The sequence below is a fragment of the Colobus angolensis genome, unplaced genomic scaffold (genome assembly GCF_000951035.1).
Source record: "Colobus angolensis palliatus isolate OR3802 unplaced genomic scaffold, Cang.pa_1.0 Scaffold18, whole genome shotgun sequence".
NCBI classification, from domain to species: Eukaryota; Metazoa; Chordata; class Mammalia; order Primates; family Cercopithecidae; genus Colobus; species Colobus angolensis.
The window spans coordinates 7813956-7841785 of NW_012114932.1; the positions used below are offsets into that span (position 1 = coordinate 7813956).

The following is a 27830-nucleotide window of genomic DNA, read 5'->3' on the forward strand; positions in this document are numbered from 1 at the left end:
CTAATGCCTGATAGTAGGAAATGGTCACCCAGTAAAGGACAAATCAAATGTGGGCAGTTTTAACAGCATTCTAACCCCAGCCTAGAATACATCTTCAGTATAGGCAGAATGTGATGAATCTCATTCCAAACTTTCAGACTCCAGCCTTAATAACATGACACACAAAAAATCTGGGGAGCTATACTGATACACAGCTATCTGTTTACTCCAGGAAACTCAAGGTGACATCTGCTCTAAGGTGGTGGACTCAAGGGGACACTGCTCATTTAGGTTGTGGACTCTTAAATCACCAACAATGAAGAGGGAAGGATCCCAGAGTTACCTGACAGCGCATCATAGAACTCGTCCTCGCTAAGGATGCTGGCAGGTGGAGAGCCTTTCACCAGAGACTGCTCTAATTCATGATGTTCAGTGGCCAGCGTCTCCAGTGCTTCTGACAAGATTTTGTTTTTTTCTTGCTCTTGTTCCAGTTTAAAATTCTTCACCTAGGAGAAAACAGATATATAAAAAAGACTTCAGAGTGACAGGATACACAGACTTACTCAGAGGATGTGAAAATTAATTGCTTTTGATCCAGTTCAATTGCAACATCAGAAACGAAAACAGTCATGTCGCATGCACATGGATGAATGAGCAAAATTATTAAACTAATTTTGTTCTTCCCATGGGGCCTTTTCTCACAACAGCTTAGCTAATGAAAATAGATTAAGAACTAGCAAACAAATTCAGCTCAAATGATCAGGATCCTGGTATAAGACCATCAGTCAATTCAGAAATCATACAAATTTTTTTAAAACATAAAGAATCTCTCTCTCAACATTAAGTACAGTTAATAAAAAGTTTCAGCAAGTCTTTGAACAAAAATAAAAAAAATTCTAAATATTAAAAAGCAAACTACATCAAAGTATAAAATATAATCCCTCAGTTTACTCCCAAAATAGTTGGTAATAGTTGGTATATCAAATGAAGGAAAACAGGTTGCGTGGTAATGACCATAAACATTCTATTTTTCATTTTTCTCTTTTTCTTTTTTTTTTTTTTTTGAGATGGAGCCTCATTTTGTCACCTAGGCTGGAGTGCAGTGGTACGATTTCGACTCTACAACCTCCACCTCTTGGGTTCAAGCTATTCTCCCGCCTCTGCCTCCTGAGTAGCTGTGATTACAGGTGTGCACCACCACACCTGGCTAATTTTTGTATTTTTAGTAGAGACAAGGTTTCACCATGTTGACGAGGCCAGTCTTGAACTCACGACCTCAAGTGATCTGCCCGCCTCGGCCTCCCAAAGTGCTGGGATTACAGGCGTGAGCCATCATGGCTGGCCTATTTTTCATTTTTCAATTCCATATTTTGGTTTCAACTCCACATTTTACCTTTAACTTAGTATACTAAAAAAATCAAAAGATTATCAAAAAGGCAAAGCCTGGTTTGATTTTTTACTGTTTGAAGTTACAATCTATTCCTCCTATCTAATGCAAGAGCATCTGAACCTTTGTGGTTGACCAAAACCCTCTATGATTCAAGTCACCTAATTCTTAAAATATAGTATGTACTGGAGTTGATAGGGACAGTTTTGCCTATTTTCTTATCACTGGAAATCACTACTATTCCTTAATCTTGCTGGATTTCCAGAGCCAATGTGCACTATAGACAAACAGGAGGCAGAAAAGCAGGGATCCACTGGTAGGTAGCAGCAGCATCTTCTCAGAAGTCTTTTGTTCCTTAGTTTCCTGTCCTATAAAATAAGAGGTTTCTGCTATCACCTATTAATCTAATTAGAAGTCTTCAACTCAGTGGTCTTCAAACTACTTTTTTTTCTAATTAACAGCAGAACCTATTTCTCAACCGTAAGCCCAGCATATAAAATAGATGTTTTCGAAAGCAGTCGTGCACTGGGTGACATCGAATGGAGCACAAGCCCCACTCCTTTGACTTTCCCCTCCCCTCCCAGCGGTCCCCTCTAGGGCCCAAACCCAGGTGGTATCCCAACAGTTTGAAAAACACATGGTACTGGTACCAAAACAGATACATAGACCAATGGAACACAACAGAGGCCTCAGAAGTAACACCACACATCTACCACCATCTGATATTTGACAAACCTGACAAAAACAAGCAATGGGGAAAGGATTCCCTATTTATTAACTCAAGATGGATTAAAGACTTAAACGTAAGACCTAAAACCATAAAACCCTAGAAGAAAACCCAGGCAATACCGTTCAGGACACAGGCATGGGCAAAGACTTCATAATTAAAACACCAAAAGCAACGGCAACAAAACTCAAAATTGACAAATGGGATCTAATTAAACTAAAGAGCTTCTGCACAACAGAAGAAACTATCAGAGTGAACGGGCAACCTACAGAACAGGAGAACATTTTTTGCAATCTATCCATCTGACAAAGGGCTAATATCCAGAACCTACAGGAACTTAAACAAATTTACAAGAATAAAACAACTCCATCAAAAAGTGAGCAAAGGATATGAAGAGACACTTCTCAAAAGAAGACATCTATGCGGCTAAAAACATGAAAAAAAGCTCATTATCACTGGTCATTAGAGAAATGCAAATCAAAACCACAATGAGATACCATCTTACTCCAGTTAGAATGGCGATAATTAAAGAGTCAGAAAACAACAGATGCTGAAGAGGATGTGGGGAAATAGGAATGCTTTTCTCTGTTGGTGGGAGTGTAAATTAGTTCAACCACTGTGGAAGACAGTGTGGTGATTCCTCAATGATCTAGAACCAAAAATACCATTTGACCCAGCAATCTCATACTGACTATATACCCAAAGGAGTATAAATCATTCTCCTATAAAGATACATGCACACATATGTTTACTGCAGCAATATTCACAATAGCGAAGACTTGGAACCAACCCAAATGCCCACCAATGATAGATTGGATTAAGAAAATGTGGCACATATACATCATGGAATACTATGCAGCCATAAAAAAGACTGAGTTCATATCCTTTGCAGGGACATGGATGAAGCTGGAAATTATGATTCTCAACAAATTAACACAGGAACAGAAAACCAAACACTGCATGTTCTCACTCATAAGTGGGAGCTGAACAATGAGAACATACGGGCACAGAGAGGGGAGCATCACACACTGGGGCCTGTTGAGGGGTGGGGGGCTAGGGGAGGGAGAGCATTAGAAGAAATACCTAATGCAGATGACGGGCTGACGGTGCAGCAAACCACCATGGCACATGTATACCGATGTAACAAACCTGCATGTTCTGCACATAGATCTCAGAACTTCAAATATAGTTAAAAAAAAAAAAAAAAGATTCAGTTAGGGGAAAAAGAAAAGAAAAGCAAAGTACTGGATGGAGGGACATCCAAAACTTCCCCTAGGTCAAACTTTCCATCTCGAGGTTTTGGGAACTGTGGCCCCTCTCACAAATCCTGCATTACTCACTGCAAAATCTAACCCTTTTACCTCTTGACACTCCTTCTCCCATGCTCCTCCCCATGGCCCCCAAGGATGAAGGCTCTTCTGTTCTGGGGCCCTGACTTCCCGCCAGTTGCATATCAGGTACAACACTCTAAGGTCCTAAAATACAGTTTTACTGAAATGTTAAGTTCACGGTGGAAACAGGGTTAAACCGAAGTTCCAGTCCTCAGGCACTTAAGTGTTTATCAATACAGCAGGCAGATTATTATTATTACAGCTGTGATAATGAAATAAAAATCGCAATAAATGGTAAGCAATCAAGATCAGAAGAGACATGAAAAACTGAAAAACAAATTACTTATGTAATTACGAATTTTAGAAAATCTGAAAAATACTTGCGAATATTCCTATAATCTAAATTGTATCTCCAGAAGAGGAAATAAGCATACTAAGGCTACAGTCAACTCAAAAATAAAAATAAAAATAAAAAAGCTGTCCTACCTCCATCAGATGGGTTAAACAACTCATTTCTCTATTACATAAACAAGGACTACACGAGGCAGGCAAATCACTTGAAGTCAGGAGTTTGAGACTAGCCTGGCCAACAGAGTGAAACCCTATCTCTACTGAAAATACAAAATTAGCTGGGCGCAGTGGCAGGAGACTGTAATCTCAACTACAGAAGGCTGAGGCAGAAGAATCGCTTGAACCCAGAGGTGGAGGTTGCAGTGAGCTGAGATCACGCCATTGCACTCCAGCCTGAGCAACAGAGCAAGATTCCATCTCAAAAACATAAAAAATAAAAAATAAGGACTACAAAACCGAGCAATGTCCAAAATGATCCTTTCTTTGAAAAGATCTCTCAGCACTGTTATATTTGTAGATTCTAAAATCAACACGGCAAGAAAATCCAAATTCTTCACCCCTGCCTACCCCATCTTTCACCTTTTTAGCTTTTCCAATATCAAAATGTAAATGTGCTGTTGACACCGTATCTTTAAATATAAGAATTAACTAAAGTATCCTATTTAACGAGTACATACATTTTAATATCTAAATTCACCCAGATTTCAGCAAGGTAGCAAGATAAATGACAGAGGCCCATAAATATCCAGTCCCCTCAAAAAAATCTTACTCAAAATACAATCTATCCTTTACCCACCTAAAATAATCATCACTTTGCTGCTGCCACATTCACATCTGTTCTCACTTGTTCCTAAGAGAGAGTAAAAGGGGTTGCAAACAGGAGAGGAAGAGACTGAGGCTCTAACCACATTCTATTTCTTACTTTGTTTTCATCTTTCAATTGATCTGAGTGTACTTTTATTAGTTTCAAGCCTAACAGGATTTTCTGCACTGAAGATACCTTATTATAAAATAGCCACAAAATGGCAATTTCTCCCATCACGTAAGTGATATATATGAGAGAGTAACTAACATCACAGAAAATGCACTGGTAATGAGCTTTCTTGTTACTTTAGAGAAACATCTGAAAGCATGCTTAAGTGCCATTAGTACTTTTTGGTCAGAAGGATCACTGAAACAATGTAATTCCAGATCCTCTACAATCTCAACATTTCAGAACACCTAGGGGAAATCCTGCAATAAAAAAATTGGTGTAGAACTGCTAAGAAAGATATGCAAAGTGCAACTTCATAAAATATTCACCTTATTTTGAACTGTTTCCAAATTCTTAGTTGCAAGCTTAGAAACTATGTTGTAACAGAAATAGTGCCTTTTGCGCAATCTCTTAATGTCTTTGTAATTCCAGGCACAATGCTTCACTTATATTACGTATCAATATGTGAATATTGATTGCTAGATTTTTAAAATTCTCAAACTATAATAATCATCCTAGTTATTACTAAAAGAATAAAAAACTTCCTTCACAGAACTAGTGGGTCCCAACAGATGTGTTTATAATTATTAGATTACAATTGTATATGTGTTTATACATTAGAACTTTTCTAGAATAAGGCTGACATTTTACCTTTCAAATTCGCATATGGAATATACACCCTCAGTCCAATGACTTTCCTATGACAAAAATCAACATACATTCAAGTGAACAAAAATGTTGCACTTTTTATTAAGAAAGCCTAAGGACTGAACCACCATATGCTTAACAGTAAACATACGCATTGATCTGTGTCTGTAGCCCCTTAAAGAACAAATGTAAGCCTTTCCAGTAATCTGTCTCCTCAAACCACTTCAATATGGCAGTCTCTCATTTCACTCCCTTTCAGACCAGAAGGCAAAATCCATAGTGACTACTTCCAAAGTGAATGGGCGCCAGCAAGAGAACGCAGAGTTTTGAAAATAGTCTTGTGCTAGCCAGCTATGACACATTCATCTACACTCTCCTTCTAGAAAGTGCCCCGTTACTCACCTGTGTTTCACAGGGGTTACCTAAGGCACAGTAATTCAATCTGGCAAAGACACAGCACTAAGTGGGGAGTACGTGATTAGTATTCACAGAACACTGCACGTAATCAGCCAGTTATAAGATGGGTACAATTATGGCCTTGACAGCCAGTCTTTCAATCGGCCACACTCTGGTCAGTTCAACAGGATGAGCCTTACTCTTTCCTCTTTGCTACTGCATGGACGGCTACAATTAACAAAATGTGTTAGTTTGAGACTGAAATACTAATTTTTTTTTTTTCTGAGACAGGGTCTTGCTCTGTCAACCACGCTGGAGTGCAGGCATGCCATCACGGCTCACTGCAGCCTCAAGCAATCCTCTTGGCTCGAGTGATCCTCCTGCCTTGGCCTCCCGAGTAGCTAGAACTAAAGCCATGCACCACCACGCCTAGCTAATTTTTTTTTTCGGTAGAGATGGGTCTCTTTGTGTTGCACAGGCTAGACTCAAACTCCTATCCTAAAGTGATCCTCCTGCCTCTGCCTCCCAAAGTGCTGAGACTATAGGTGTGGGCCACTGCACCTGGCTGATGCCTATTTCTGTGGCTAGAGGATCAACAATGTTCTCACTTCAAAACTTGTTTCAAGGTATGTGCTTTTAGGTGACCCCCTGCTATTGACACACAGCTGATAAAAAGTATGGGTCTGATGATTCACAGCTAGTAAGAGCTCTTCTGCACACAAGTCTGACTATTATATTGTTCAGGTGGAGGAGGATAGAGCTCCCATGTGGATGCTGATGGTCAATAATTACTTCTGAAACCATGGCCAGGCTGAATCACTCTCTCACCTCCAGGGTCCAGGGAAGTGAAGCTTTGACCTCCTGTCTCAGGCAGGATCAAGCATGCACATATATCTTCATGATGGTATAATATACTCTTGCTTTGTTTCATAGATCTACAAAACTATCTATCTTTGCTCACATTAAATTTCCGGGTTTTCATTGACTCTCTCTGTCCTCCTTCCATCCCATCACTGCCTTTTCAAATGCAATTGATTTCCCTATGCTCCTGAAACCTTGTTCAGTCCTTCCTAGCACTAAACAATGACACTCATTTAAGAATAAAAATTCAGGGTCTGGGCACAGTGGCTCATGCCTGTAATCTCAGCACTTTGGGAGGCCAAGGCAGGTGAATCAACCGAGGTCAGGAGTTCAAGCCTGACCAACACGGCAAAACTCCGTCTCTACTAAAAATATACAAAAATTATCCAGGCGTAGTGGCAGGCGCCTGTAATCCCAGCTACTTGGGAGGCTGGGGCAGGAGAATAGCTTGAACCTGGGAGGTGGAGGTTGTGGTGAGCCAAGATCACGCCACTTCACTCCAGCCTGGGCGACAAGAGTGAAACTCCATCTTGAAAAAAAAAAAAGAATAAATATTTAAGAATAAAGACTAAATTCAGAACTAAGAATAAAGCCACCTAAGGGACCAAGGTAGCTTCACATGGTGGGAGGAAACTGAGGTGAGTAAGGGATGTGCACAGCGCTGCAAACCACAGCTGAAACTCTGACTTTGAGTGAAAAGGGAAGCCAGTGGAGGAAGGGCAGAAATAACAGTATTTGATTTCCTTTTTAATACAATCCCCGTGGTTACAATGCTGAAAAGGGGATGGAGGAGACAAGAGTAGAATAAAAGGGCGCACTGGCTCATACCTGTAATCCCAACACTGTAGGAGGCAGAGGTGGGCGGATCACCAGAGGCCAGGAGTTCGAGACCAGCCTGACCAACATGGTGAAACCCCATCTCTACTAAAAATACAAAAATTAGCCAAGCGTGGTGGTACATGCCTGTAATCCCAGCTAGCTGGGAGGCCAAGGCAGGAGAATCACTTGAACTCAGGAGGCAGAGGTTGCAGTGAGCCAAGATCGCACCACCGCACTCCTGGGCAACAGAGTGAGACTCTGAAAAAGAAGATCCCTGAAGAGGTTACTTCAATAACTAGAACAAGAGATGGGTAAGAGATAGCAACAAGAGTGATGAGCAGTGGTCAGATTCTGGATATATTTTGAAGGCTCAAATGATTTGCTGACTGACTATGTGATATAAGAAAAAAGGGAAATCAAGGATGACTTCATGTTTTGGCTTGGGCAACTACAAGGACTGTGTCTCAAAAAAAAAAGTTTTTAAAATTAGATTTTAAAAATATAAATAAAATTAAAAGACTAGATAGCATCATTAAGGGAGAAAATGAGACCGAAATGTGAAGAAAGCCATGGACTGAATCCTAGTAGAAATGCTGAGAAAGAGTCAGCAAAGGAAACAAAAGAGAGAGAGAGAGAGAGAGAGATACCAGTTGTGTGTGGTGTTCTGGAAGCCTCAAAGAGGTATTTCAAGGAGGAAAAAGTGATTAACTGTCAAACACTGATGAGAGATCAACTGCTTCAAGAACTAAGACAAGACCACTGTACTGGCGATGAGAAGGTCAACAGTGAACTGGACAAGGGCAGTTTCAGTGAAGGGTTGCAAGGACAGTGGAGGCGATGTCCTGTGAGTCAAGAGAGACAAGATAGAGCAAGTACAACCTGTTCTTAAGAAGGTTTTTCTTAGACAAGAGGTGTTTGTTTGTTTGTTTGTTTGTTTGAGACAAGATCTTACTCTGTCACCCAGGCTGGAATGCAGTAGTGTGATCTCAGCTCACTGCAACCTCCGCCTCCCGGACTCAAGTGATCCTCCCACCTCAGCCTCCTGAGGAGCTGGCACTACAGGAGCACATCACCATGACTGGCTAATTTTTTTTGTATTTTTTTTTAAATAGAGACACTTTTGCCATGTTATCCAGGTTGGTCTTGAACTCCCAGACTCAAACAATCCACCTACCTTGCCCTCCCAAAGTGCTGGGATTACAGGCATGAGCCACACCACGCCCAGCCTACACGAGGATGCTGGTTACAGAGGTTAAAAACTAAAAAAAGAATAAAATTCTTTAACAAAAATAATTTTTGCTCAAAAAAGGAGGAGAAAGGTAGAGCAGTTGCTGAAAAGGGTTGTGGGGTCAATGAAGTTTTCATTATGGAAGACAACCCAGATTGCTTTTACACAGATAGGAAAGGTTCAACTGAAATGGGATTATGCTTGCAGAAGTGAGAGGGGAGAAATGCTGGAATAATGTTCTTGACTTTATCAAAAAGGGAGAAGATCTAATCCACCAGTATACAGTTGGTCCTTGCTAAAGGCAAGTCCATCCATCTCTCTGCAGGAAAAATGCAGTGAGTATGTGCACAGATTCAGACAGGTGGGTACGTGTAACCAAGTTTTCTTCTAATTGCTTCTGCTATCTCAGGGCATATAAGGAATACAGAGAATAAGAAACAGATGAAGATGTCTTCAACCTTACTGATTCCAACAGATGATAAAGTAAGAAGCCTCTAGTCTCTTGACTTTATACAAAAGTTCATCCTGAGATTAGAAATGAAATGAGTCTCAAGGCCCTACAAAGCCTCATGAATACTAACTTGATCAACCCATTTTCCCATTGGTTATAGTCCACTGTGACTGGCCTGTGGCACCACTAAAAATGCCCCTTTCTTACAGGCACTGCCATCTTCTTCAATCTGGTTCAGGCAAAGAAAAGGAAATCCCACTCAGAATGACCTCTGCATATCTCTACACTCAAGCTCCTCCATGGGAAAGAAGATAAGAACTTACCTGGTTTTTGACGTACTGACCATGCTAAAAATAAAATGGCCTCAATGAAGCTTGTTCAGCATCACCTTCTGCTAACAATCTGTTAGGTCAATTACTTCCAAACTATATCTTCAGACATTTAAATCAGGGTAGAATTTGGAGATAACCCCAAATCAAGGACAGAGCCCCTAAATACTTGGGGGAACAGAAGAAAGATTTGGTAAATAAATGGAGCATTTTATAAGCAAGGTGATAATATACTTGGAAGAATCAATATAAGCCCAGAATATCTGACACTTATTTTTCCAGAACGATTTAAAAATAACTTCTCATAAAATCAATGGAAGACTAGTACTATACACAAATGACAATTTAACAAAAAAGTTTTAGTTTTTACGTGTCTTTTATAAAGCAGATAAGATGAACGCATCTTCTGAAACAAAAGTAGTGTTCACTCCCACAGTATGTACCAATAGTGGATTCAATACACATTTACTCCAATGCTTTGTTAATGGCTCTGGCATTTAAAATAATTTGATGCAAGTCTCACAACAGTTTGCTCTTCAACTGCAAAGCTGAACCACTTCATGCTGGTTACAACTCTCACATAAGGAACTTCCACAAAAATTGAAAATTTCCATTACCATGTACAGTTTACAATCCAGAAGCAGCACTTACAGGATTATATTCCTAAAAGTACTATGCACGTCCATGCGTAACTTCCAAATTATTTCAGATTATGGTATAATGTATTTAAAAATTCGAAAGGGTTTTATGTATCATCATGTAAATTAAAGAACAATGTGGGCAGAGCAAGATGGCAGAACAGAAGATTACACCCTTTGTACCCCTCATAGGAACACCAAATTTTAACAAGTATCTGCACACAGAAAAGCACCATCACAATGACCAAAAATCAGGTGAGCAATCACAGTACTTGGTTTCATATCTCTGAAAAAGGTATTGAGGAAGGTTCAACAGACAGTACTGAATCACCAACACCAATCCTCCCCTATCCCCTGACAACAGCTGTACAGCATGGAGAGTTTCTGCACTTGCAGAGTACACCAACTGGGGGACTTTACATTGAACTCATTGCTCCCCTGTCATAGTGGAGAGGAAAGCCAGGCTGGGCTCAGCCAGCACCCACACACACAGGAGCATTTGGACCAGCCCTAGCCAGAGAATCACCCATCTCAGTGGTCAGAACTTGAGTTTGTTGACAAGCTTCACCACCCATGGCCAACGTGCTCTGGGGTCCTAGGTAAACTTGAAAGGCGGTCTAGGACACATGGACTGCAATCCCTAGGCAACTTCTAATGCTGGGCTGGGCTGACAGCCAGAGGACTAGGTGGCACCAGCAGAGGTGGCTAAAGGAGTGATTGCACCGTCCTTCCCCGAACCCCAGGACACATGGACTGCAATCCCTAGGCAACTTCTAATGCTGGGCTGGGCTGACAGCCAGAGGACCTAGGAAGTCACCAGCCGAGGTGGCTAAAGGAGTGATTGCACCGTCCTTCCCCGAACCCCAGGCAGCAGAGCAGGCAGCAATGAAAGTGTCTCTTTGCTTCTGCTTAAGGAGAGGCGGGCGAAGAGTAGAGAGGACTTTGTCATGCATCTAGGATGCCAGTTCAGCCAGCCAGAGCAAGACAGGCCACTGGACAGAACCGTGCGGCCCCCATTCCAGGCCTTAGCTCTCAGACGTTTCTTTTTTTTCTTTTCTTTTTTTGAGATGGAGTCTCACTCCGTTACCCAGGCTAGAGTGCAGTGGTGTGATCTCGGCTCACTGCAACCTCTGCTTCCCAGGTTCAAGCAATTCTCGTGCCTTAGCCTCCCACGTAGCTGGAATTACAGGTGCGCGCTACCACACCCAGCTAGTTTTATAATTTTAGTAGAGACAGGGTTTCGCCATGTTGGCCAGGCTGGTCAGGCTGGTCTTGAACTCCTGACCTCAGGTGATCCACCCGCCTCAGCCTCCCAAAGTCCTGGGATTACAGGCGTGAGCCACTGCGCCCAGCCTCCAGACGACATTTCTAGACACATCCTGGGCCAGAAGGGAACCCACTGCCTAGAAGGAAAGGGCCCAGTCCTGGCAGCATTTATCACCTGCTAACTGAAGAGCCTTTCGACCCTGAATAACCAGCAGCGATACCAGGTACTACACTGAGGGCCTTGGGTGAGCCTTGGAGACTTGCTGGCTTCAGGTGATACCCAACACATTACCAGCTGTGGTGGCTCTGGCCAAAGACTCCTTCTCTTTGGAAAAAGCAGAGGAAAAAGTAAAGGGACTTTGTCTTGCACCTTACGTACCAGCTTGGCCACAGTGGGAGAGAGCAACAAGCAGGTTCTTGGTGTCACAGAGTCCAGGCCTAGGTTCATGGACATTATTTCTGGACCTGCCCTGGGCCAGAGAGGAGCCCAATGCCCTGAAGGGTGAGTCCCAGGCCTAGTGGCATTCACCGCAAGCTGATGAAAGAGCCCTTGGGCTTTAAATGAACATCACAAGTGGCCTGGCAGAACTCCCCATGGCCAGTGGCAGTGGTACTCACAGGGAGAGAGAGGCTCCTCTGCCTGTGGAAAGGGGAGGGAAGAGCGGGAAGGACTTTATAATGGGGTTTGAGCGTCAGCTTAGCCACGGTAGAACAGGACATGAGACAAATCTCTAAGGTTTTGGATTCCAATCCCTGGCTCCCAGAAAACATATCTGACCTACATGGGGCCTGGGGAAACCTGTCACCCTGAAAGGAAGAACAAAAAGCTGGCTTTGCCACCTGGTGACGACGTAGATTCCTGAGGTCTTGAGTGACCATAGGTGGTAGACAGGTAGTGGTTACAGTGGGCCTTAAGACCCACTGTGGTGCTGGCTTCAGGTCTAACCTAACACAGTCCTAGTGGTGGTGGCCACAGGGGTGTTCACATCACCATACCCCCAGTTCCAGGTGGCTCAGCAAAGAGAGAGAGAGAGACTCTGCAGGTGGAGGATTACCCAGGTGCCGGGGCAAGAGACCGAAAAAACAAACTGTTTCAGTATAATAAAGAAAACAGTTGGCCGGGCGCGGTGGCTCACGCCTGTAATCCCAGCACTTTGGGAGGCCAAGGCAGGCAGATCAGGAGGTCAGGAGATCGAGACCATCCTGGCTAACACAGTGAAACCCCGTCTCTACAGAAAAAAAAAATACAAAAAATTAGCCGGGCGTGGTGGCGGGCGCCTGTAGTCCCAGCTACTCGGGAGGCTGAGGCAGGAGAATGGTGTGAACCCGGGAGGCGGAGCTTGCAGTGAGCCGAGATCGTGCCACTGCACTCCAGCCTGGGCGACATAGCGAGACTCCATGTCAAAAAAAAAAAAAAAAAGAAAACAGTTAAAATAAAAATAGTCATAATACAAATTAGATACAGAGATGATCATGGACAATTATCAATCCTTATTATACACATTATTAATCATTAGCTTTTAATATTACTGTTTGTTGCATTACTAATACAACCTAGGAATAACCGGTGGGTATAGGGTCAGGTGCTGAAGGGACATTGTGAGAAGTGACCTAGAAGGCAAGAGGTGAACCATCTGTCACGCCCACATAAGGGCCGCTTGAGGGCTCCTTGGTCAAATGGTAATGCCAGTGTCTGGGAAGGCACCTGTTACTTAGCAGACCGCAAAAGGGAGTCTCCTTTCCTTGGAGGAGTCAGGGAACACTCTATTCCACCAGCTTCTTGTGGAAGGCTGGATATTATCCAGGCCGGCCCGCAGTCATCCGGAGGCCTAAACCCCTCCCTGTGGTACTGTGCTTCAATGGTCATGCTCCTTGTCCACTTTCATGCTCCTCCTGTACTCCTGGTTCCTCTTTAAAGTTCATAGTAGATAGCGGTAGAAGAAATAGTGAAAGTCTTAAAGTCTTTGATCTTTCTTATAAGTGCAGAGAAGAAAATGCTGACGTATGCTGCCTTCTCTCTCTGCTTTGGCTACCTAAAAGGGAAGGGCCCACTATCCTGTAATCACGTGACTTGCTTCACCTTGTCAATCACTTAGAAGATTCACCCTCCTTACCCTGCCCCCTTATCTTGTATGCAATAAATATCAGCGAGCCCAGCCGTTCGGGGCCACTACCAGTCTCTGTGTCTTGATGGTAGTGGTCCCCCGGGCCCAGCTGTTTTCTCTTTATCTCTTTGTCTTGTGTCTTTCTTTATTACAAGCTCTCGTCTCCACACAGCGGGAGAACACCCGTTAAGCCACGTAGGGCTGGACCCTACAAGACTCTGTTTGGGAGAAAATGAGGAAAAAGAATAAGAGTCTCTGCCTGGTAACCCAGAGAATTCTTCCAGATCTTATCCAAGACCACCAAGGCAGTACCTCTACAAGTATGGAGAAACCACATCATTACTGGGCTTGGGGACCAAGTCCCTTCGAATACCTGGAAAGCCTTCTCAAGAAGGACAGGCACAAACAAGCCCAGATTGTGAAAACTACAATAAATACCTAACTCTTCAATGCCCAGACACTAAAGAACATCAGCAGGCATCAAGGTCATGCAGGAAAACATGACTTCACCAAATGAACTAAATACGGCAGCAGAGACCCATCCTGGAGAAAGAGAGACATGTGACATTTCAGAGAGTGAATTCAAAATTGTAGTTTTGAGGAAACTCAAAAAATTCAAAATAACACAGAGAAGGAATTCAGAAGTCTATCAGATAAATTTAACCAAGAGACTGAAATAATTAAAAGGAATCAAGCAGAAATTCTAGAGCTGAAAAATGCATCAGAGTCACTTAACAGCAGAATGGAACAAGTAGAAGAAAGAATTAGTGAGCCTGAAGACAGGCTACTTAAAAATACAGTCAGAGGAGACAACAAAAAATAAAAAATGATGAAGCATGCCTACAAGATCCAGAAAACAGTCTCAAAAGGGAAAATCTCAGTGTTACTGGGCCTAAAGAGGAGGTAGAGAAAGAGGTGAAGAAAGTTTATGCAAATAGATAATATCAGAGAACTTCCCAAACCTTAAGAAAGAGATCAACATTCAAGTACAAGAAGTTTGCAGGACACCAAGCAGATTTAACCCAAAGAAGACAACCTCATGGCACCTAAGAATCAAACTCCCAAAGGTCAAGGATAAAGAAAGAATCCCAAAAGCAGCAAGAGAAAAGAAACATTCAGTGGAGCTCCAGTACATCTGGCAGCAGGCTTTTCAGTGGAAATCTTACAGGCCAGGAGAGAGTGGTATGATATATTTAAAGTGCTGAAGGAAAAAACTCTTACCCTAGAATAGTATATCTTGCAAAAAATATCCTTCAAACATGAAGGAGAAATAAAGGCCTTCCCAGAAAAAAAAAAAAAAAAATACTGAGGGATTTCATCAAACACCAGACCCTTCCTATAAGAAATGCTGAGAGGAGGTCTTTAATCTGAAAAAGGACATTAACAATCAATAAAAAGTCATCTAAAGGTATAAAACTTGCTGGTAATAGTAAGCACACAGAAAAACACGGAACATTATAACATTATAATTGTAGTGTGTAAACTATACCTAGCTAGAAAGGCTAAATGATGAACCAATCAAACACAGTAACAACTTTTCAAGACAGACAGTATAAGACATAAAAAGGAACAAAAAAAGGTAAAAAGCCGGGAGAATAAAGTTAAAGTGTAGAGTTTTTATTAGCTTTCTTTTTGCGTGTTTATGCAATTAGTGTTAAGTTGTCATCAGTTTAAAACAATGGGTTATGAGACAGTATTTGCAAGCCTCACAGTAGCCTCAAATTGAAAAACATACAAAACACAAAAAATAAAAAGCCAGAAATTAAATCATACCACCAGAGAAAAGCACCTTCACTAAAAGGAAGACAGGAAGGAAAGAAAGAAGGCTGCAAAACAATTAGAAAACAAATAACAAAATGAGAGGAGTAAGTCCCTACTTATCAATAATAACACTGAATGTAAATGGACTAAACTCTCCAATGAAAAGACATGAGGGGCTGAATGGATGAAAAAACAAGACCCCATAATCTGTTGCCTACAGGAAATGCATTTCACCTATAAAGATACACATAGACTGAAAACAAAGGAATAGAAAAAGTTATTTCCACGTCAATGAAAACCAAAAAAGAGCAGAAGTAGCTATAATTGTATCAGACAAAACAGATTTCAAGACAAAAACTGTAAGAAAAGACAAAGAAGGTCATTATATAATGATAAAGAGGTAAATCCAGCAGCAGGATATAATAACTATGTAACTGCCCAATGGGTTCACCTTGCCTGCTGCCTAGACAGAACCGATTATCGAAACGGGGAACTGCAATGGAAAGAGAGTAATTCACGCTGTGTGGGAGACCAGAGTTTTATTATTACTCAAATCAGTCTCTCTAGCATTTGGGGATCAGAGATTTTAAGGATAATCTGGCTGGTATGGGGTTGGGAAGTGGGGAGTGCTGACTGGTCAGGTTGAAGGTGGAATCATAGTGGGTCCAAGGGAGGTTTTCTTGCTTTCTTTTCCTGGGTGGGATGGCAGAACTGGTTGAGCCAGAAGACTGGTCTCCTTGGTGTCAGCTGATCCATCCAATGTAGGGTCTACAAAATATCTCAAGCACTGATCTTAGGATTTACAATGCCGATGTTATCCCCAGGAGCAATTTGGGGAGGTTCAGACTCTTGGAGCTAGAGGCTGCATGACTTCTCAACTGTTTCTAATCTTGTAGCTAATTTGTTAGTCTCTTGAGAGCAGACTGGTCCCAAGGCAAAAAGGGGGTCTTTTCACGAAAGGGCTGTTATCAATTTTGTTTCAGAATCAAGCCATGAGCTGAATTCCTTCCCAAAGTAAGTGAACAAGCACAGCTTAAATGTTAGAAGCAAGATGGAGTTGGTTAGGTCTGATTTCACTGTCATAATTTCCTCAGTTATAATTCTGCAAAGGCAGTTTCTATTGTAAATATATATGCACCCAATGCTGGAACACGAGATATATAAAGCAAATATTATTAGAACTAAAGATATAGACCTCAATACAATAATTGCTGGAGGCCTCAACACCCCATTTTCAGCACTGGACAGATCCCCCAGACAGAAAATCAACAAAGAAACATCAGACTTCATCTGCACTATAGAACAAACAGACCTAAGAGATATTTACCGAACATTTCATCCAACGGCTACAGAATACACATTCTTTTCCTCAGTCCATGTATCATTCTCAAAGACAGACCATGTTAGGCCACAAAACAAGTCTTAGAGCATTCAAAAAACGAGAATAACATCAAGTATCTTCTGTTCACAACGGAATAAAACTAGAAATCAATGACACGAGGAATTTTGGAAACTATACAAAGAAATGGAAATTAAACAATATGCTCCTGAATGACTAGTGGGTCAATGAGGAAATTAAGAAGGAAATTGAAAAATTTCTTGAAACAAATGATAAGAGAAACACAACACACCAAAACCTGTAAGATATGGCAAAAGCAGTACTAAGAGAGAAATTTACAGCTCTAAGTGCCTACATCAAAAAAAAAAAAAAAAAAAGGAAAACTTCCAACAAATAACCTAACAATTTATCTTAAAGAACTAGAAAAGCAAGAGCAAAACAAAGCAGTTGAAGAAATAATAAATCAGTAGAATAAATCAACAGAAGAAATAATAAAGATCAGAGCAGAAATAAATGAAACTGAAGTGAGGAAAATACAAAAGATCAATGAAACAAAAAGATGGTTTTTTGAAAAGATAAACAAAATTGGCAAACCTTTAGCCAGACTAACAAAGAAAAAAAGGGAGACAACCTAAATAAATAAAATCAGGGATAAAAAAGGAAACATTACAATGGATATCACAGAAATCCAAAGGATCATTAGCGGCTACTATGAGCAAGTACATGCCAATAAATTGGAAAATCTAGAGGAAACGGATAAATTCTTAGACACATACAACCTATACCAAGATTGAACCATGAAGAAATTGAAAACCTGAATAGATCAATAACAGTATTGAGATAGAAGCCATAACAAAAAGTCTCCCAGTAAAAAAAAGCCTGGGACCTGAAGGCTTCACTGCAGAATTCTACCAAACATTTAAAGGAGAACTAATATCAATCGTACTGAAACTATTCCACAAAATAGAGAAGGGAATACTTCCAGACTCATTGCATTACAGCCGTGAAAGGAAAACGAACCTTGGGGCCCCCAAATTACTAAGCTAAGGGGAAAAGTCAAGCTGGGAACTGCTTAGGGCCAGCCTGCCTCCCACTCTATTCAAAGTATCCCCTCTTCTCACTAAGATAAATGCATAACTGATTGTCTCCTTTGGAGAGGCTAATCAGAAACTCAAAAGAATGAAACCATTTGTCTCTTATCTACCTATGACCTGGAAGCCTCTTGCCTCCTTCCAGTCTTCCCACCTTTCCAGACTGAACCGATGTTCATCTTACATATGTTGATTGATGTCTTACGTCTCCCTAAAATCTATAAAATCAAACTGTGCTCTGACCACCTTCAGCGACGTGTTGTCAGAACTTCCTAAGGCTGTGTCATGGGCGCGCACCCTCAAAATAAACTTTCTAAATTTTTTTTTTTTTGGAGATGGAGTCTCACTCTGTCACCCAGGCTGGAGTGCAATGGTGCGCTCTCTGCTCACTGCAACCTCTGCCTCCCAAGTAGTTGGGAGTGATTCCCCAACTCCCCAAGCAGTTGGGTTCAAGTGATTCTCCTGCCTCAGCCTCCCAAATAGTTGGGATTATAGGCGTGAACCACCACACTGGCTGATTTTTGTATTTTTAGTAGAGACAGGGTTTTGCCATGTTGACCAGAATGGTCTCGAACTCCTGGCCTCAAGTGATCCACCTGCCTCAGCCTCTCAAAGTGCTGAGATTACAAGCGTGAGCTATCATGCCTGCTAAAACTTTCTAAATTAACTGAGACCTGTCATAGATTTTTGAATCCACATGTTGATACCAAAACCAAAGACACATCACAAGAAGAAAACTACAGGCCAATATTCATTCTCTGATGAATACTGATGCCTAAATCCTTGACAAAATGCTAGCAAACTGAATTCAACAATATGTTAAAAAGATCATTTTTCATAAACAAGTGGGATTTATCCCAGGGATGCAAGGATGGTGCAACATATGCAAATCAATGTGATACATCATATCAACAAAATTGATGAAAAAAATGACTATTTTAACTGATGCTGAAAATGTATTTGATAAAATTCAACATCCACTTATGACAAAGACCCTCAAAGAACTGGGTATAGAAGGAACATACTTCAACATAATAAAAGCCATGACAGACCCACAGCTAGTACCATACTAAATGAGGAAAAACTGAAAGACTTTCCTTTAAGATATGGAACACAACAAATGTTCACTTTCACCACTATTATACAACATAGTACTGTTAGTACTAGTTACAGCAAACAGACAATAGAAAGAAATAAAGCGTATCCAAATTGGAAAGGAAGAAGTCAAATTATCCTTGTTTGCAGATGATATAAGCCTTTATTTAGAAAAACCTAGAGACTACACTAAAAAACTATTACAGCTGATAAATTCAGTAAAGTTGCAGGATACAAGATCAACATACAAAAATCAGTAGCATTTCTACATGCCAAAAGTGAATATCTGAAAAAGAAACTTAAAAAGCAATCCCATTTATAATAGCCACACATAAAATTAAATACCTAGGAATTAAGTTAACCAAAGAAGTGAAGGATCTCTACGGTGAAAACTATAAAACGCAGATGAAAGAAACTGAAGAGTATGCAAAAAAAAAAAAAAAAGAAATATATTCCATGTTCATGGACTGGGAAAATGAATACTGTTAAAATATCCATACTATTCAAAGCAATCTACAGATTCAATGCTATCCCTACCAAAATGCCAATGACATTCTTCACAGAAAGAGAAAAAAACAATTCTAGAATTTACATGGAACCATAGAAGACCCAAAACAGCCACAAGTATCCCGAGCAAAAAGAACTGGAGGAATCATATTACCTGACTTCAAATTATAGTACAGAGCTACAGTAACCAAAACGGCATGGTACTGGCATAAAAACAGACACACAGACAAATGGAACAGAATACAGAACCCAGGAACACATTCTCACACTCACAGTGAACTAATTTTCAGCAAAGGTACCAAGAACATACATTGGAGAAAAGACAGTCTCTTCAATAAGTGGTACTGGAAAAACTGGATATTCATCTGCAAAAGAAAGAAAATAGACCCCTATCTCTTCCCATATACAAAAATCAAATCAAGATGGATTAAGGACTTAAATCTAAGACCTCAGACTATGAAACTACTACACGGAAACACTAGAGAAACTCTCCAGGACATTGGTCTGGGCAAAGATTTCTTAGTAATACCCCATAAGCACAGACAACCAAAGAAAAAATGGACAAATGGAAACACAACAAGTTAAAAAGCTTCTGCACAGCAAAAGATACAATCCACAAAGTGAAGAGACAACCCACAAAACTATAAAAAAAATTTGCAAACTACCCATCTGACAAGGGATGAACACCCAGAATATATAAGGAGCTCAAACAACTCTACAGGAAAAAAATCTAATAATGCTACTAAAACATGAGCTAAAGATTTGAATAGATATTTCTCAAAAGAAGACATACAAATGGAAAACAGGCATATGAAAAGGCGCTCAACATCACCGATTAGAGAAATGCAAATCAAACTACGATGAGGTATCATCTCATCCCAGTTAAAACGGCTTATCTCTAAAAGACAGGCCATTACAAATGCTAGCGAGGATGTGGAGAAAGGGGAACACCGTTGGTGAGAACATAAATTAGTACACCCACTATGAAGAACAGTTTGGAGGTTTCTCAAAAAACCAGACATAAAGCTACCCCATACGACCCAGCAATCCCACTGCTAGATATATTCCCCAAAAAAGGAAAAGCAGTATACAGAAGAGATATCTGCACTCCCATGTTTGCTGTGGCACTGTTCACAGTAGCCAAGATTTGGAAGCAACCTATGTGCCCATCAACAGATGGATAAACAAAAGGTGGTACTTACACGCAATGGAATACTATTCAGTCATAAAAAAAGAACAAGATCCTATCATTTGCAACAACATGGATGGAACTGGATGCTGTCATTATGTTAAGTGAAATAAGCCAGGCACAGAAAGACAAACATTGCATGTTCTCACTTATTTGTGGGAATTACAAATCAAAACAATTGAATACATGGAGCTAGAGAGGAGAAGGCTGATTACCAGAGGTTGAGAAGGGTGGTGGGGCAGGGTGGGGGGAATGTGGAGATGGTTAATGGATACAAAAGAAAAAAAATAGAATGAATAATACCTGGTATTTGATAGCACAACAGGGTGACTATAGTCAAAATAATTTAATTGAACACTTTACAATTGGATTGTTTGTAACACAAAGGATAAAAGCTTGAGGGAATGGCTATCCCATTTTCCATGTGATTATTACACATTGTATGCCTACATCAAAATACCTCATGTATCCCTTATATACACCTGCTATGTCCTCACAAAAATTAAAAATTAAAAAAGAACAGAATGCTAAATTGCCTCACAGTGGTAGGTATTAAATATATTTCCAATATATTTTAATGTAATAAATCAGTGTAAGCTATATAAAAATAGTAAAATTCTAAATCCACCTACTTGCTAAAATTCTGTAATTTTTTAAAGCCTATTTTTAAAATTACATCTTTTTAACTCTGTATTAAATATTTGTGCACAACCGTATCCTAGTGCCTGGAACGGTCCCTGGAACATGCTCGACTTCATCAGGATTTCTGAGAATGAACAAGGCCTGTGCCTTGTGACAGAGACTGCTAATTTCTCCCAATAGCTATTTCTCCCCTTCATCGTTAGTTAAGAGCCCCAAGTTTTACCTTTTGCCCTCCAGCTAAAAGACCATATTTCTCCATCTCTCTGTCAGCTCTAGACATATGACTACTTTCTGGCCAAGAAGAATGGAAATACTGTGCACAGGATAGTAGATCTAATCAAAGGGAAGAGTATACCCCCTTTTCTGCCCCTTCCTCTTTCCTGCTGTCTAAAATTTGACAGTAGGAACAGCCCCTAACACCTGAAACTGCCATACAGGCCCAGACTGCCTGCCTCTCATTTTCTTTACAGTGAAAGAGATATAAATCTCTAATTTAGAATAATGTTATGGGGTTTGGGGTTTTTTGCTTGTTAGATGGTAATACACTGATACATGTAATGTTTTTATAAAGCACCACAGACTATTCTGATATGACTTTTGGATAAAAAGTAATTTAGAGAAATTTCCGTTTAGTTTAAAAAAAAAATCAAAAGCACAAACAACAAAAATTTAAAACTTTGATGCATAAAGGAACACTATCAACAAAGTAAAAAGACAACCTAAGAAATGGAAGGAAGTATTTGCAAATCATATATCTAACAAGGGTCTAGTATCTAGAATATATACACAATTACGTAAAGAACTCTACGCTCGGCGATAAGATGACAAACAATCCACTTAAAAATGGGCAAAGGACTCAGACATTTCTCCAAAAGCACAGCCAGTAAGCATGCGAAAAGATGAGTTCAACAGGTGAATGCAAATCATAATTACAATGAGATACCACTTCACACCTCCTAGAACGGCTACAATTTTTAAAAAAGAAAATAAGTGTTCACAAGAATGTGGGGAAAGTAGGACTTTGCATATTGCTGATGGGAATGTAAAATGTCAGCCACTGTGGAAAATATTATGATGGTTCTTTAAAATGTGAAACATAGAACCACCCTATAACCCAGGAATCCTACTCTTAGGTATATACCCAAAAGAATTGAACACAAATGCTCAAATACTTGCAAAAACATTCACAGCAATACTATTTGCAACAGTCAAAAGGTAGAAACAGCCCAAATGCCCATAAATGGATGTACAGATACAAGGTGATATACACGTACCATACTTCTTAGCTATCAAAGGCAAAGTGCTTACACATGCTACAGTGCGCATGAACCTCGAAAACATCAGGCTAAGGGAGAAAGCCAGACACAGAAGCTCACATACGGTATAATTCCATTTCCATGGAAAGTTCAAAACGGGCAAATCCATAGAGAAGAAGCAGATTCGTGGTTTTCAGGGACTGGGGATGGAGTACCAGACGGACAGGGAGTGTTTAATGGGTACAGGGTTCCTTTTGGAATGATGAAAATGTTTTGGAAGAAGACAGAGGTGACAAATGCACACTGTGAATGTACTAATGCCATTCACTGAATTGTATGCTCAAACGAGCGAATTTTATGTTATGTGAATTCTATCTCATTTTTTCCCAAAGTTTAAAAGAACTAAAAAAAAAAAAGACAAATATGCATTTATCATATGACCTGGCCATTCTACTAGGTATTTACGTAAGAAAAATAAAAGCTTATGTCCACACAAATACTTGTATATACAAATATTCATAGCTTTATTTGTAACACCCCCAAACTGGAAACAACCTAAATATCCATCAACACACGAATGGATAAACTGTGGTACAGCCACAAAATGGAATTATTTAGCAATAAAAAGGAGTTAACTATCGATATATTCAACAACATGGATGAACCTAAAAATAACTATGCTGAGTTAAAGGAGCCAGAGCCCACCCCCACAAGTACATACAATATGATTCCATTACTACAAAATTTTAGAAAATTTCTGCCAATGTCTAGTGATAAAAAGCTGATCAATACTTGCCTGTGGACTGGGGTGGAAGAAAGAATAAAGGGTATTACAAAGAGGCAGCAGGAACTTTTGGAAGGAATAGTAGTATTCCTTATCTTGATTGTGGTGACAGTTTCTTTAGGGCAAGCACATGTCAAAACTCATTCAGTAACAGTTTAAATACATGGAGTTTATTGTATATCAATTATACCTCAATAAAGCTATAAAAAATGATAGCATTTAGCAATAGGAAGGGCATAGTAAAAAGACCAATCACATATTGACAATGGAAGTTAAAACAATACTACATTTCATATGCAGCCTTAAAAACATTTTTGGGCTGGACACGATGGTTCAAACCTGTGATCCCAGCACTGTGGGAGACTGGGACGGGCAGATTACTTGAGCCCAGGAGTTTGAGACCAGCCTGGGCAACAGGGCAAAACCCTGTCTCTACAAAAAATACAAAAATGAGCTGGGTATGGTGGCGCACGCCTGTGGTTCCAGCTATGAGGAAGGCTGAGTTGGGACAATCACCTGACCCAGGGAAGTTGAGGCTGCAGTGAGCTGAGATCTCTGCAGTGAGCCGAGATCCTGCCACTGTACTCCAGCCTGAGCGACAGAGCAAGACTCTGTCTCAAAAAAAAAAAAAAAAAAAAAAAAAAAAAAAATTCAAAGAACAGGTGTTTTTCAAAGCAAAATACTCACTCTGATATTACTGAAAATGATGTAAGATATTAAACAGCAATGTGCATTGTATTTGTGTTTGCACACTCATATGAATAAGCTAAGACACACCAAAATCCTGCTGGTAGGTTCCTGGGACCTGGTTTTCATATTCTTCTCTATAAGCTCTAAAATAGCTTTCTGTATACTCCTGTATATCTTCCATATATATCTCATAATTCTATAATTAGCAAAATATTTTAAAATATGCCTACTTAGGAACTGATAGTTGCATCACCAAATTTTGCATCAGACTGGCAATGCATCAGATGTAAAACGATGTTTGCAAGGTCCTCTTAAACACTGCAGAACATATGACTTTCTCAGACGTCTGGTATGGGAGCCCAATCTGAGAATTTAAGCACACTCCTGTCTCATTATGGTTGCAAAGCTTCAACCTAAAAATAGCTTACTCTTACATAATCACTCGCCACAGATTTGTATATTTTACATATCCTCAAAATAAAGTTTTTTTTTTTTTTTTTAAAGATATGCCACCAGAGGTAAATAATCATGTTTGAAAGCAGGGAAGTTTAATCATAATCTAAACAAATCTTGTTTTCAGAAGTTATTCAGGAGCTCTGCAATTGATAGTTTTGCTGATGAAAATAACCAGAAACAGTTATATGTAACAGAAGTGACACCATAGCAACTAATTGTTTAAATAAACTACTTGATTTATATACAATACCTTTAAGTGTATGATTCAGTAAGCTTTTACAAATATATACGCCATGTAACTAGCACCACATCAAGATACAGGACATTTCCATTATCTCTCTCCCCCAAGTTCTCATGTGCCCCTTTCACGGTCACTCACCCCCTTCTCTCCACCCCCTGCCCAGGCAACCACTGCTCTGACTTCAATAACCATGGTTTAGGTTTGTCTGTTTTTGAACTTCAGATAAATGGAATCATGCAGGATGTGTACTCTTTTGTATCTGACTTTTTTTACTACTATAATGTTCTTCAGGTTCATCCATGTTGTTGCAACTATAAGCAGTTCTTTCCTTTTTACGAAGGACTATTCCACTGCACATTTATTCCATGATTTCCAGCTGCGCTTTTTACATGCCTTCAGCTCTGTCTCTGAAAATAGCTTCCTGTCTATGGTAAACATTGTTAAGCCCAGAAAGACAATCACTTTGCTTTTTTAGAATTCTGATATTTTATTCTGTTTTGACAAGAGTTTTCACGGTTCTCAAACGGAGGTAAAAAATTTAAATGTGCTGGAATCACAACTTAGGAGGTTATATGTCTATCTGAAGAAAACACTGCAAATATGTGAAAGCAGTGCTTCCCAAGGTTTGTCAGTATGTATGTTTACTTTACACCAGGTGCTGTGCTAACTATGTGGTGTACTAGTTCATACGATCCTCCCCACCCACAATCTTGTGAGGTTTACCACTGAACAACACACTTAAAAACGGTTACGATGGTAAACCATATGTATATTTTACCAAAAACAGAAAAAATTAAAACTTTTTCCTCCAAATATTGGACTAAAATATATAGTTAGGATGACTCATATTAATGCACCAGGAAAACCCCAAAACACTCCCATTGCCATGTATTTTTACTTGGGTCCTTGACATTATCTATAACAAAGTCACTATCAAAATGTATATATTGTTGACATAAAATAAAACCATAGCATAAGGTAAAAATATATTCCCAACATTTTTTTTGAAACGGAGTCACATTCTGTCGCCGAGGCTGGAGTGCAGTGGTGCGACCTCGGCTCACTGCAACCTCCACCTCCCGGGTTCAAGCAATTCTCCTGCCTCAGCCTCCCAAGTAGCTAAGATTACAGGCGCGCATCACTGCACCCGGCTAATTTTTTTGTATTTTTAGTAGCAATAAATTTCACCATGTTGGCCAGGCTGGTCTCGAACTCCTGACCTCCAGCTATCCACCCACCTCCGCCTCCCAAAGTGCTGGGATTACAGGCACAAGCCACGACGTCCGGCCTATTCCTAACATTTTAACAACTATTTACTTAATACTACTTGTAGAAAAAAAATCCCAAAATGTAATCAGCATACGTGAATGCACCCTGGGACACAACCATATTCAATTAATTCATAAGAGAATGTTGTAATCTAGTGATTGCCAAACTGTGAGACTATGAAAATACAATACAGTTCCCAATAGAGACTGACGCAGGACCTACCAGTGATGAAGGTTACACAGAAACTGTGGATGAACCACAAATCAGGCTTTGAATTCTCTTAAGGCCAAAACAGAAAGAGAAATACAATCAATTATGCCCTTTTAATTGTCCACCAGGAAAAAAAAACCACCAACTGTTCCTTGGAGAAAACAAACTCCCTCTTTGCCCTTAGCTTTAATTTCTTATCCAGGATTATATAAAGGGGAATAAGAGTATTAGAGGGCAAAATAATCATGTCATTAAGGCTAATATTTTTTGAAATGCCCTTCAACAAAAATTGAGGGTAAAACTCCAACTTACAATTCAGTGAGGGCCATTTTTCTGAAAAATCAAGAAAACATAGTCCAGGCTATAGCATTCTGACAGTCCAGTTTAACATTAAGATAAGGAATCTTAAGAAATAGACTACTTCTATATTTTCCCAAAATGCGACTTCTACCAAGCAAAATCTTCACAAAAAGATGGACAGCAATTTCCTGTTGAGAACATGGAACACAGGTATTCTGTGCAAAATCGGAAGACATTTCAATACTCTTGGCCACCTGCTTATCTTATTTCTAAATGTGCACCCTTTGGTCAAACTGAGAAAGCAGCTTATATAGACAGCCACATCCGCTTGGGCTGTCTGAAGAATTTTCCCAGTTCTAGACGTGTATGATAGAGTTGGGCTGTTCTTCGGCATTAAATTTGGAGGCAGAATCCTAGATTGAGCTCTAAGTTTTGTCTGCTCCTAGCTACATAAGCTTCGGCAAGTAAATGACACTCTCCCCTCCTGGCCCTAGCCTCTGCTGTAAAATAAAGAGCAGATCCCTTTCAAACTGTTCTATGGAGGTGCTGCAGTGGATGAACAGGTGCTTTTACTTTCATTGGTCTTCTATACCGGCACCCACATCTGCCTCCAGTGCCAATAAAACCACTGAAGACCACCAGACCAGATGTTCTACAATCCAAGACTGATTCTGTGACTTTCAGATTTTAAACAACTAATCCTTAACATTACTAATAAAAATAAAATATTCAAAATTAAATAATTTCTAACACAAGTAAGAAATTTTGGCTGGGCACGGTGGTTCATACCTGTAATCCCAGCACTTTGGGAGGCTGAGGTGGATGGATCACCTGAGGTCCAGAGTTCGTCACCAGCCTGGCCAACATGGCAAAACCCCGTCTCTACTAAAAATACAAAAATTAGCTGGGCATGGTGGTGCATGTCAGTAGTCTCAGCTACTTGGGAGGCTGAGGCAGGAGAATCGCTTGAACCCAGGAGGCGGAGGTCTATGTGAGCCGAGATCATGTCACTGCACTCCAGCCTGGGTGACAGAGTGATACTCCATCTTAAAAAAAAAAGAAAAAGAAAAGAAAGAAAGAAAAGAAAAAAAAGAAAACGAAAAAGAAATTTTCTAACAATTATACTCACAAATCATTTCTAATCCAGCTGTTCAGAACCCAGAAAAACAACAACAACAAAAATCCCTCACAGAAAACATTATTATAAGTGAGGGCTGATTTCTCAAGTAAACTCAAAAAAGTCCAGTGTCCTGAATGTAGCAAATGAGTAAGCAAAAGAACAGGCGATGCCACCATAGCATAGCATGTAGCATGTTGTCACCGGAGCATAGCATCTCCCCTGCCACTGTGTCTAACAGTGTGTCCATGTCTGCAGTCTGGGCGGTCATGAGCTCCCCTCTCCCAGGGAAAAGACATCTCCCCTGCATCTCTCTCGACCACTGAGCGCAACCACTCCCCTGCATCTCTCTCCACCACTGAGCGCAACCACTCCCCTGCATCTCTCTCCACCA

At 40.2% G+C, this 27830-nt stretch overlaps 1 protein-coding gene across 3 annotated transcripts in view; it reads right to left on the minus strand.

Moving 5' to 3' along the window:
• The window catches only part of OSBPL1A (oxysterol binding protein-like 1A), a 237844-nt gene that overhangs the window by 80562 nt on the left and 129452 nt on the right, over window positions 1-27830 (minus strand). For all 3 annotated transcript variants that reach the window (XM_011939267.1, XM_011939268.1, XM_011939269.1), the window contains one exon: window positions 323-485. In XM_011939267.1, the coding sequence (XP_011794657.1) occupies window positions 323-485 (163 nt within the window). The remainder of the gene's footprint in view (window positions 1-322; window positions 486-27830) is intronic.